This window comes from Cataglyphis hispanica, chromosome 2 (genome assembly GCF_021464435.1).
Source record: "Cataglyphis hispanica isolate Lineage 1 chromosome 2, ULB_Chis1_1.0, whole genome shotgun sequence".
Lineage (NCBI taxonomy): Eukaryota > Metazoa > Arthropoda > Insecta > Hymenoptera > Formicidae > Cataglyphis > Cataglyphis hispanica.
The window spans coordinates 804,176-817,672 of NC_065955.1; the positions used below are offsets into that span (position 1 = coordinate 804,176).

At 33.4% G+C, this 13,497-nt stretch overlaps 1 protein-coding gene across 5 annotated transcripts; it reads left to right on the forward strand.

The window, feature by feature from the left end:
* The first annotated feature begins 574 nt into the window (after positions 1–574).
* LOC126857758 (DNA-binding protein P3A2) lies at positions 575–13,287 on the forward strand. 5 transcript variants are annotated; one of them, XM_050607488.1, is made up of 8 exons: positions 575–703; positions 2,235–2,526; positions 4,016–4,140; positions 5,187–5,612; positions 5,901–6,203; positions 7,072–7,212; positions 7,966–8,113; positions 10,439–13,287. In XM_050607488.1, the coding sequence occupies exons 2-8, from the start codon at positions 2,352–2,354 to the stop codon at positions 10,768–10,770; spliced, it is 1,650 nt and encodes a 549-aa protein (XP_050463445.1). In that variant the 5' UTR covers positions 575–703; positions 2,235–2,351; the 3' UTR covers positions 10,771–13,287. The 5 variants fall into 5 exon arrangements, with proteins under 5 accessions (XP_050463445.1, XP_050463440.1, XP_050463468.1 ...); XM_050607483.1 differs by lacking the exon at positions 575–703 and adding an exon at positions 710–1,172; XM_050607511.1 differs by lacking the exon at positions 575–703 and adding an exon at positions 710–1,172 and having other exon boundaries at positions 5,901–6,101.
* Positions 13,288–13,497: the final 210 nt, after the last annotated feature.

Sequence of the window (13,497 nt, forward strand, 5' to 3'; positions counted from 1 at the left end):
TAAGAACATAGATCTCATTTCAAAATATAATCTTTTGCATATCAATTAGATTTAAGATCAGTAAGATTTAAGGTCAATTTTTTAATTTTAATTTCATCATTTGTAAACTACAACTTTTTTTCTGATACACAGCAAAAACGCAAAATTAAAAAAGAGATTAATGGGAAATTAAATAATTTCTCATGCTTATAAAATAAAATCGGCGATTAACTTCTTCTCACAAGATTTGAAAGGAAAATTTAAAATTGAAATCGGCAGCTTCGTATTGCATTTGATACAAGATACAATGGCAAATACGATGACAAGAATGATCGCGACGTGCACACATTGTGCGTGTTGATCAGAGACGTTTGCAGAGTGTGAATAAATATCTCACACCTTGGATAATAATTACGATCATGGGATTCTCACGAAAGATCGGAGATGGCGAGCGATCGTTCGGTTTCTCTCTCTCAGAGGATCACACTATCTATCACATACGCAGCACGCAAGCATAGGCACAGGCAGGTTATGTTGTCCGACATTACGTCGAACGTGCGTCACGTGTCCCGTCGACCAATGGCGGCGACGGTACGCCGTCCGCCATGACGCGTGCCCCAGCGATTCCCGCCAATCGTGCTACTTCAGTCTTGTATATATGTATATGGCGTTGGCGTTCTCCCGGATCGCTGCTGCCGTTTAACGGATCTTCAACGGGGAAACGGTGAGTGCTGGCGCGGTAGCCGCGCAAATTTGACGGCCGAGAATCCGGCGGTCGGCGTCGGTCGTGCGCGGCTTCCGCGACGTCGCCGAAATCCGGGCAATTTCGCATCGTCTGCTCGGGCGGGCCTGCATCGCGCAGGCTCGCCCAAGATGGCCGGTCCGTGGCCGCCGTTCATGTTGTGGTGGTGGTGATGGAGGCCCGCTCGGTACCGATCGATACGCCCGCCGCCGAATACCGGCCATGGCGGCTAACGTTGTCGCGCGTTGTCATCACGCATCCTGAGGTAGACGCGTCGGCGTGTGTGGTGTGTGGTAATCGGCCACGGTGATGATAATCGCGAGCGCGGGGCGTGGTGCGTGAGCGTAGCCGAGGCACGCTGCCTCCCCGCGACGAGAGCTCTCTCTCCCTGGCGTGTGAGAGAGCCCTCCCTGATCTCCATCCATCCATCCACTCCGCGGGATACACCAAGGTGCGTACGCAACTCGCGATTTTCACTGGGCCTGCTCCATCGCGTTACCGCGTTACCGAGCAGCCGTCGTGAGCAGCTCCGCGGCTACCCGGAGGTGGTGGTCTCTTTTGCGTGTGCCCTGCGCATTTTCATTGCCCCCCCAAAGTATCGGTCCGAATAAACGCGCATATCCCCGCGTCTCCCTCTCCGCCTCGTTGTCCCGTTGCGTTCTTCGCTCTCTCTTTCTCTCTTTCTGTCTTTCTCGGCGCCCCTTATACGCGCGCGTTCTTTATCGCGCGTTGTCTTGTTGTCGCCTGTCCATCTGTCAACTTTGCGTACGAGATGTCACGAGGAGGTGGAGGAGAAGGAGGTGGAGGAGGAGAGACGCGGCAGCCGCCACGCTGCCGTTGCGACCGCCGCCGCCACCGCCACCCTTGCAGTCGTCGTTGCTGCGATTGTCGTCGATCAACTATGTTTTGCATAGCATCAAACGTGTCGACGGTATTCATGAGAGCCGCGTACGGGGTGCAGACGCGCTACCTAGAAATCACATCGTCAGGAGGATGCATCGCGACTAAAATCATCCGCGCGAGAGGTGTTCCATCACTCACGGCAGACACGAGCAGATGTTCTCTCATCAGTTGTGCGAAATGTATATATACATATATATTATGTATATATATGTGTGTGTGTGTGTATGTATATATATATATATATATATATATATATATATATATATATATATATATATATATGAGTGTGTGTGTATGTATATATATGTATGTATATATATATATATATATATATATATATATATGTATGTATGTATATTTATGTTTATATATGCTCAAAAGAGATATAATTCTTCGTATTTTTCTCCGAAACTGAAACACGTGCTTTTATTTTGTTTGCCGATGCTCCAAACACGTGATGTTTTCCCGTAACGCGGAACGCGCATACATCTCTTGTATGGAATAATATTTGTGAACCTTTCTAATGTTCTAACAAATAAAATTTTGGTATATTTCAAAGACTACTGTATAGAAATTTTTAATAAAAAAATGATGTTTTGTTACATATCAGGCTAAAGTGATGTAAAGAAAATTGAAACTGCCAAATCGAGACACGACGCGACGACATCCTCTATCATAGAGTGATTTCAATATACAAAATATCAAAACGGGTGACGAGGAGAAGAAGATGGTGTCTCTGCCTAGCGCAGAGACCGGCACAATGGACAGAATCTCGGACGACGACGATGATGAGCCTAGTAGCGGATCAGAGACTTATGAGGAGGGAGATCTTCTTTCGGCTGCTATGGGCGATGATGTCACAGCCCAGCTCGCTGCAGCAGGTTGGCAAAAAAACATTGATGGTGATTTCTCATTTTTTGCTTTTTCAGTTTTTGATTTTGATCATTGATCAATTTATTCCTAATCACTTTTATTTACGAATCAACCAAATTAGCAGGATGTCCTCAAGGCATTGTTTAGCATTATGGGTAATATTCCGTATCAAGATCAGTGAACTTCAAGTAAGAAGGGTTGAAGTTTTGTTATGTACAATTAAACATAGCCTCTATACAAGAAGGAAAAACAATGCCTTTGTATCATATTATATCTATTGAACTTATTATTTCATAATAATATATACATTTGTATAAAATCTTTTTATATTAATCTTTTCTCCAAGATAAATTCTCTCTCTCTTATGGATTTCTTTTGCAACTGAACATAATAATATTACAATCTCTTATGCATATCAGACTTATCAGATGTTAAATAAATATAATTGTTTCTATAAATTTATGCATATAAGATGTATTTGAATATTATTTTTTTCGAGATTTAAGCGAGATTCTGATAGTTATAGAACTTTTTCTAGTAAAGTGCTTGTAAAGCATGTATATTGTCCCGATGCTATGTTTTTTTAATTCTACACTAATATTATTTATTTATAATTAATATATAATTTATTCGTCAATTTTTTAATTTACATTTTACAATGTTTGTGTGCTATATCTTTACTTGCTTTATATTATCAATGCTGATTATAGATTGTATTCATAGTCACTAATTGAAACATATTTTCATGGAAGTAGTCTTATCATGAAAGTTTAAAAGTTTTGAAAATCAAAATATCATCATTTCTTTTTCCACATTTCAAAATGAAGCAGGATGATTAACTATACTATAGAAAAATCATATTTTAATGTCATATTTTTCTGTAAAAGCGATTAATGCGAATTTATACATCAAAGTTTTGTAAGTATTAATTATGCATTATGAGATTGGAAATAATTTAAGTTAAAAAAAATTAAATATAAAAATTAAATAAATTAAAAAAATAAAACAATTTAGATAAATTGTGTTTCCATCTCAAGTTTCAACTATGAATGTAATTCTATATATTTTTTCTTATCTGTGGACTCAATGTGAAATATCTTATATAAGATTTTTTTACACATCTACAAAATTTCATTTTTCCTTTGTTATTTGTTAAGATAGATTTCCAAAACTTTTTCTCTTAATGACAATTACTTTTATATTGCAATTATTTTTAATATCACAATTTTTGTATGATTTTTTAAGCACGTTTTATTTCATTGTTGCTCAAGCATCTTTGTTCAATTGTGTTAAAGATACACTTATACTTTTGATATGTCAATGTAATTTGCTGAAATAAACTTTTTTGTTTTATATAAATATATTCTTTGCCTTTTATATAAATATATTTTCTCTTTATATTAGTAATGGGAAGATTTTTAAAAAACTTATTTTTTTTTCTTTTTGATTACATTGACATATTAAGAGGCATAGAATTGTAATAATCGAAACATTTCTCCCACATTAAAAAATCTTTAGGGCCAGTCGGCGTCGCCGCGGCAGCTGCCATTGTCTCAGCCAAAAAGCGGAAACGACCTCACAGTTTTGAAACTAATCCCAGCATCAGAAAAAGACAGCAAAATAGGCTTTTAAGAAAACTTAGAGTAAGTATAATATGGATATTGTTTTACACACACACACACACACACACACACACACACATATATATATATATATATATATATATATATATATATATATATTATACATATATATATATATATATATATATATATATATATATACAGGGTGTCCGATAATTCATGGATTACCCTTTAAGGAAGGTAGAGGATGTTATTTTGAATAGAAAAGTCTTGTACCATTTTGTGATTTTCTCAATATTTAAGAAAATATTAATTTTAAAGATTAGCCAACGAAGTGCCGCGAAAAGCTCGCGGCGCGAAATGCCCCACTGTCAAATAATACTCGGTCTGCGGCGAAGCAATGGGAGGAGCAGTTTGCGAGCATGCTTCGCTATGGCAACCGAAAAAAATACACACATAATGCGCGCTCCGTTTTATGTATGTGATCTTTTCATTATGTGTGTAATTTTTTTGGTTTCCATAGCGAAGCATGCTCGCAAACTGCTCCTCCCATTGCTTCGCCGCGGACCGAGTATCAATTGACAGTGGAGGCATTCGCGCCACGAGCTTTCGCGGCACTTCGTTGGCTGATCTTTAAAATTAATATTTTCTTAAATATTGAGAAAATCACAAAATGGTACAGGACTTTTCTATTCAGAATAACACCCTCTACCTTCCCTTAAAGGTAATCCACGAATTATCGGACACCCTATATATATATATATATATATATATGTGTGTAGTATGTATGTATATATATATATATATATATATATATATATATATATATGTAAGTTCTATATAAAGCCTTTTTACAAAAAGCTTAGAATTCTTATAAAACACTGTCTTATAAAGATTCGATGCTTCTTAAAAAAAGATGATATATTTATGATATATATATTATATTTTCTGATATATATATATATATTATATTTCTGATATATATATATATATATATATATATGTATGTATGTATGTATGTATGTATGTATGTATGTATGTACTATCATAGTAACATATTTATTTTATAATTTTACATATTATTGCTACATATTAAATTATTGCAGCAAACCATTGACGAATTTGCAACGCGGGTTGGACAACAGGCAGTAGTGCTAGTGGCTACACCGGGCAAACCAAATAGTAGTTACAAAGTATTTGGAGCAAAACCGTTAGAAGATGTAGTAAAAAATTTAAGGAACGTTATCATGGAGGAGCTTGAGAATGCCCTTGCACAACAAGCACCGCCACCCTTGCAAGAAGACCCGACATTGTATGAATTACCGCCATTGATAATCGACGGTATACCAACCCCAGTAGAGAAAATGACGCAGGCACAACTCAGAGCCTTTATTCCGTTGATGTTAAAGTATTCTACTGGCAGAGGCAAACCCGGTTGGGGAAGAGATAGTACTCGACCACCATGGTGGCCCAAGGAATTACCTTGGGCTAATGTCCGGATGGATGCGCGATCTGAGGATGAAAAACAGAAGGTGTGTAAAAATCGATAGAACAGTTTTGATTCTCTCCATATGATATCACTGTTTTATTTCAATAGTCTGAAATATTGCTAGATTTAGAATTATTTTATTATTTATTAAACGAAAATAAATGTCAATAATTATTTTTTTAGAGAAAGAATTAGAATTTGATTCAAGAAATACATCTCTATTTCTTAATAATACATTCTTTATTTATTTCATATATATTTTTGATAAGGATTTAATGAAATGTACTCAATCATACAATCCATTACAACGTATTGCTTCAATTAATTTTAGATTTCGTGGACTCACGCACTACGGCAGATTGTAATAAATTGTTATAAATTCCACGGAAGGGAAGATCTTCTGCCAGCATTTAGTGAAGAAGATGATAAGTCGAATGTTCTGATACAACAAGCGACACCTCATTCCTCGTCGCATCCGTCACATTCGTCGAATCAAGGGCAAAGTGGAGGACAGTCGCAACAACAACAGACGGTGGGAGTTGTTCGCCTCAACAGCACGGATTCATCTAAGGGAAACTCTTCGCCAGCACAAATCATTGCCGCGTCTCCTACAGCTCTTGCCACTGCCACTCAGGTGGGAGTGGATGGAGTAAATAAAGAAATAAAAATAGAGTTTAAAATAGAATTGCATGGAACAATATTTTGATTAGTGATTATTCATTTTCAATTTTATGTACAACATTCTTATTTTGATATTTAAAAGCACTAATATTTTTCATACCTTGATCTTTAATCTCTCGAAATTTAGTTTTCATTCATGTTGTTTCCATATAATCTATGTTTTAAAGAGAAAGAATGAATTCATATAATTTTGAACATATATGCTTTATAGAAAATGATACCATATTGATTTTGATACCATTTTCATTTTGTGTTTGGTTTCCCTTATTTGAGTCACAACTGTTTTTTTGTCATTCTATTTATTGAATGTCATAGTTAAAGGAGATATATGATGAAATTAAAATATTTTAATTTTCTTATAATTATCTATTGTGAAATATTTAATAGAGAATGAGTTTGTTTGTAATTCGAATTATAATTAAACTAATTAGAATTAATGTGTACAATAATGTTCTTCAACATAAAGTTGCATTCCAAAATTCTGCTTCAAAAAGCAGAGTTAATTTATAATATCTGAAAATACAAAATAATGTATCTATGCAGCAAGATCTACTTATTTCAAAATTTGAAATAATATTTAGAAGTCTATTTTTCTTATAATTTGTGTTTTTCTAATTAAAACAATAGAATTAGGATCAATTCTTATGTTATTATTTTGTTTTGATGATATTTTTTACACGTCTATTCTGTTCAATTTCAATACCTCAGTTATTTATCACTTTGATTTCTGCTACATTAGTAATCTAGGAAATTTTGGAATGCAACTCTAATATAAGAATTGATATCAGAATTTAATAATTTTATCTATAATTTTTTAACAGATGACAGCCCAATATCCAACAGCTGTATTGCAGACAATAACAAATCCTGATGGTACAGTTTCAATTATACAAGTGGATCCTAGCACACCGATCATTACTTTACCAGATGGTACAACAGCCCAAGTCCAAGGAGTTGCTACTGTAAGTATCCTCTATGAAGAATTCACAGACATCTATATCAAATTTCATATAGTATATTTTACAAATTCTGTAACATCAGTTTCTAAGAAATTCTTGAAAATGTCTATAGAATGTTTTGGAACAAATGTAAAAAACTTTGATAATTGTTTGAGAAGTCACTTTGAGTAAAAAATGTCATAAACATATACTCTGAATTAGTTAATCACATATTATATTCACAGCACCATAATTATATTCTCCACATCAACAATTTGAAATTTGACTACTGTCATCATAGTTAAAAGAGAGCTTGATATGATATGAATCTTTAGGGAACCAAAATAAAATAATATCAGACATCAATCTCACTTGTTTTGATCATATGTTCTTCATATTTATATGTGTGTGTGTGTGTGTGTGTGTGTGTGTGTGTGTGTGTGTGTGTGTGTGTGTGTGTGTGTGTGTATATATATATATATATATATATATATATATATATATATAAGTAAAAGCTTATATGAACTATTACTATAATGAACCAAATACAAATGGAAATGCGAGAAGGGACAAGAAAATTCATGACATGAATATATTAATTATATGAATAATATAATTAATATATTGTATAATGGGAAAAAAAATTAAAATAAAAATTTTGCATTATTAATCACACTAATGATGCAAAAGTAATGCAAAAAAATCCTTTTTTTTGTTGCATTATTAATCACACATAATATACAAATACAATTATGTCTCATTTACGATTGCATTTAGATCCATACAAGTCAAGGAGAAGTGCAAGCATTAGCAGAGGTAGCTGGTAGTACGGATGGTGCTAGTGTGGCTGTTGATCTGAATACAGTTACAGAAGCGACATTAGGTCAAGACGGTCAAATCATCCTCACTGGAGAAGATGGACACGGTAAAACAGTTTTTTATAGGCTCTGCACCGTCGCTGGCCAGGAGATGATCGAGCAGTAATGCGTTTTCTTTTCTTTTTTTTTTTACTTTGCATGCTGTCTGCTATGCTCCAATCGGGTATCATGTCTATATGTGTTGTACTACTTTGTATTACGGAGTAGGATGATGTGGAATAGAGTTTATGTATTTGCCTTGTATTGTATATACATAGCAATTTTATATAAATGGAGCTGTGCACAGCACTTTATTTAAAATCTTGTTCTTTAAGAATCCAAAAAGCGCGTTTATATGTGAAATAACCGTATACAAGTATTAATTAAAGAAAGATATCTGCACTTTGACATGTGATTTAGAGTATATCATTTATTTAACGTGTTTATGCTTTATGCTACTTCATTTTTAATTTTCTCAATTAAAAAAAAAATTGCATTTATTTATATGTAAAATGCATGTATATATATTAAGTTTTTCTTATGTATATAAGGTATCTTATAATAACCGTGTCATCTCTCGTATGCGGGTCGAGCAAGTGAAACCGAAAAGAAAAGTCCATTACAATTTTTTTCTATTGTATAATACGCTTAATAAAAGAATTGTTATTGAATAAAGTCTAGCCAATCAGCGCCGACTTTCAGCCGGACGTACGTCAATGAGTCCCGCATCTGGTGGTGGTGCGCCAACAACTGAGCGCTCTCGCACACTATCAGACCCGCGGCTTATCGATGTACATTTGGTTAAAGATCGGCGAAGATTGGTCAAACTTTATTCAATAATAATTCTTTTATTAAGCGTTATAGAAAAATATGGTAAAGGACTTTTCTTTTCGGTTTCTCTCGCTCTTCATACAAGTGATGATACGGTTATAATGGGACACCCTGTGTATGTATGTATGTATATATGTATGTATATATATATGTGTGTGTGTGTGTGTGTGTGTGTATATATGTATATATATATATATATACATACATACATACATACACACATACACACACGCATACACACATACACACATATACAGGATATTCGAAAAGAATGGGACCCTCTATGTCATATAAAATGGGCCACTCTGTATATGTATATATTACCCATAATGCATTGTAACACACATTTGTACATAAAAGAAATTATTATAGTAGCTATATATGTCAAAGAATTCTCCTGCAGAAAATTTAATGATTCAAGTAAAAAAGTATGATTCGTAGATAATCACTTAAAAAAAACACATATCTCTCGCTATTGGATTCTTAAAATTTACAATTTAATAAACGTTAAAAATGAAAGATAAAAAGATGCCACGATAACGAAAGAAACTGTTCTACGACTATTATATTTATCATTATCACTGAAGATTGGTTTACCGACTTCAATTAAATGAAGAGAAATAAACTTGCTGTACATAGAGTATTTTTTGTTGATGTTTTATTATTTTTTATACATCTTAGCAGCCTCTGTGTTTAAGTTGCTTGTAATAAATAATACGTCTGTAGTGCTAGCATTTATGTGCTTTACAAAATTTCTCATGCGATATTTGAAATTTTAAGTTTTCTTTACAAACAGCTTAAACACTTATGCTGCCCCTTATAAACGTCTTAGTTTTCTTAGATAGAGCGTTAACTATGTTTTTTTATTACAATATAAGTTAAAAGGATGTGGCATAGAGAGAATTATCAGATTAAAGCATTAAATCAAGTATCCAGTATTAAATATGTTTTAAGTATTTCTCTCTTTTAGCACACGCCGCATTAATTAAATGGTATTATTTTTACGTCTTCAAAATTGTTCGATATATATGTAACATGTATGATTCCACTTCTATGATCTCTTTTAAAGTTTTAACCCTTAACTAATAGTAGACTATCCCTTATCCTCTAATTTGTAAAATCTATATTATCTATACTTCCATCTTGATAGCGGTACAAGTAATTCCGTTTTAATATCCTTTGTTTTGCAAATAAAATGACCACAATATGGTGCAAAATCAGTTAAAGAAAAAAAAAAAGATGTGTCAATTAAGGATTAAAATAATACATGTTCGATTGTATAAAATGAACTAGTAGTTTAATTGTTATTATAGATACTAAAATTGTTCCGAATATAAAAAATTCGTAGTGCGGGCAACACGATTTTTAATCATGCACAGATTCAATCGTCGGTTCGATTTTAGCACTTTGCAAACAGCTTCTTGACGTTGTCGCATTGTGAGTATAATTGAAATACTTGTATCATTTTCTCTTTATATTCTCTTTTATAGTTTGTATAATATAAATCACTGCGCGTTCTATCACGGACAGTATGCAGAACATTAACTGCGTGTTTGTTTCAGGATATCCTGTCTCAGTCTCGGGAGTGATCACTGTGCCAGTGTCCGCTAGTATGTATCAAACTATGGTGGCCAATATTCAAAGCGACGGAACGATGCAAGTGGTAACACCGATGGTACAGGTACCCAAGGTAGAACCAGGTAACGGCGACCCCACCATTGAGGCCGTCACTATACAGGGCCATCCTATGACTATGATAAACGCCGCCGGAGAGCATCAAGTTCTTCAAGTAATATCGTTGAAGGACGCCAATGTTCTGACGAAAGCTATGCAAGCCGAAGTTGTTAAGGACGAGGATAGTCAACAACAACAAACTGTATCTAGCCCGGAATAAACGCGTGTTTTAAGTGTAATCTAGTTAATCCGAAATCGCTCCATATCACCCGCGCACGTATGCGCGCGTACCACGGTGATACACGGGGAAGAAAGATAAAAGTGTGAGAGAATTAGTAATGGATTGGTGTTGTGTTCTTTTTTCTCTTTGAGTCACTGTACTTGTGTAGTATGTCTTGCTCTAACTGCGTACAGCGATTATATCCGAAAGTGAGAATGGACAAGTGCGTAATATTGATTAAGATTAGTCTAGAGTATTTGTACTCGAGATTCATCGTAAATGCTTGAGGGTCACTTGCAATTCAATTTTTTAGATGTAGTATTAATTTTCAAAGAAGTCAATCGTATCGCATTGGATGAATGCGTCTCTGTTTTCGCGAATAATTTGCGACATTATTTATCTTGCATTGTTTTTTTTTTTTATCGAAAATCATCGACACAAACGTGCTTTCCGGTATTGCAAGCACATATTTTTGTCTAGTCTTAGAATCAGGTTGATATGTGAAATACACACCAAAGACATTTATTTTTAATTATTTCAATAATTATAAAGTGACAAGCATGAAAGCTCCATCATATCTTCCATAATAGCGCATCAATAATTATAAAGTGACAAGCATGAAAGCTCCATCATAACTTCCATAATAGTAAAGAAAATTTGTTTATTTTTTCTTTTCTTCGATTTTCATATTAGCGCACAATAATTGACTTCAAAATTTAACAAACATATGAAGCTTTTTTAATTTACGAATGTTTGTTGTGTCTAAGTAAATGAGAACAATCATGTAATTTGATTCCAAAAAAAAAATCGATTGTCTATGAACATCGAGTCTATGTTTATAAATGAATGAAACAATTAAGGTCGGGCAGAGATTGAATGAATCGTGTAATTCTATTTGACTAGGTGGAGATATCAAAGGTCTATTCTTTATAACTGAATTATCTGTACTAGTAACATCAGTTCAGAGTTTTTTTTTTTTTCTCCACAGAGAAGGAGAAAAATAAATTCTGTGCTAGTGCAGCCAATTCAGTTATAAGGGACAGATTTCAAGTTGAGTTCGAGATATATTTCGAACTATGACATATGTTTGGATTGTATGATCATCAGAAAATTCCGATCATTTTCTTTTTCTATCGCAGAGTTATGTAACAATATACAGAATTTTATTTGTCTCGAACGCTTGGAATACATCCATTGCTTTTCCTGAAAAAATAGGACGAAAAAATTTTCGTACCGTGTTAAAAGCAATGAGATGCCAGATGGTCAAGATAGATGAAAACAGCTCCTGTATATGTAATATATACATAAAGAATCGATAGTAGAGATAATGAAAAAAAAAAGTTAAGCATTTCTGACGGGTACAAATAGGATGTAAGATGTATGTTTTTTCGAAAAAAAAACTCAAAAAACCAAAAAACCAGGATATTAATGGATTTGAAATTTCAATACGCACCAACGCGAGAAGCGTGTGTCCATAATCTTATTTTACAAGAAATCTTATATTGCACCACTTACTATTACTACTATTACTCGCTTTAATTAGCGTAATCGATAAGGGGAATCGTAAAATCATATGATTTTTATCAACGCGATAAAAGAAGAAGGTAAATTATATTTCTATGCAGGATTATTTTAATGTCAATCTCTTGCAAATTATCGAAACTACGACCGAACGTGTACGTACTACTATGTACTAATTTTCTAAAACAAAATACGCAATTGTAAAAACCAGGATTCATATACATATGTATTGTCCTTCGATCCATTTGAAGGTAATCAAAAGTAAGGATTCTATTTTACATTAAATAGTCGGACTGTGTCACATATGATATTTAAATCATCAATCCATTTTTATATAATGTATCTAAAGCGACGAAAGGTGTGCAAAAGCAATTTTTTGCGTGCAATCTTGTTTCAATGTTGCGGTGACAAAAGTTAGAATCGTCTATTTTTAATTTATATAATTATAATATAATATATAATATATAATATAATATATAATTTTGTTTTCTCTATTGTGGTATATATTTTTTTACTCTTTACTCTTAACTATTCCGCATTTCTTCCGTTGTGTATAATATACATTATATAAATATTATTGTAATAGTATTGTATATGTGATGTGTAAATTGTAAATTAAGTTGAGAAACTACATAATGACCATTTATCTTAAAGATCGTAACATTGAAACAACAAACTTCCCTCAAAATCATGTGTAATAATACCAAAGAGATTTTTATAACATTATAGGAAGAAATAGAGTTGAGATTAGAGATAAACACTATTAAAAACGTATCATAATGACTAGAAACTAATTATTGCGTTGTTTTTTTAAGATTCAAGGCCACTACATTAATAATGTAATATATCAGTATCCATGTATATGTAAGATAAACATGTTATATTTTCCCTCTGTTGTTTGTAACAAAGCACACGGAGCATAAATTAAGTTAAATGTCATTCAAGAAACAAAAAAAAAATGTATTACGACTTTAGATAATTATAGACGTATGTGTACATGACTTTTCTGCTGTATTATCCCAATCTCCATGTCATATAATTTGTAAAAATGTCATCGTATCATTGTTTCAATTTTGCCTCCACTTTCAAATTAATTATTTGACACTAGATTAATGAGTAATATTAGCCAATACAATTGTATGCAACTCAATCGCGTTTGCAATACAATATATGGCGACCAGAAAAAAAGGCTAATCTGACAATCTT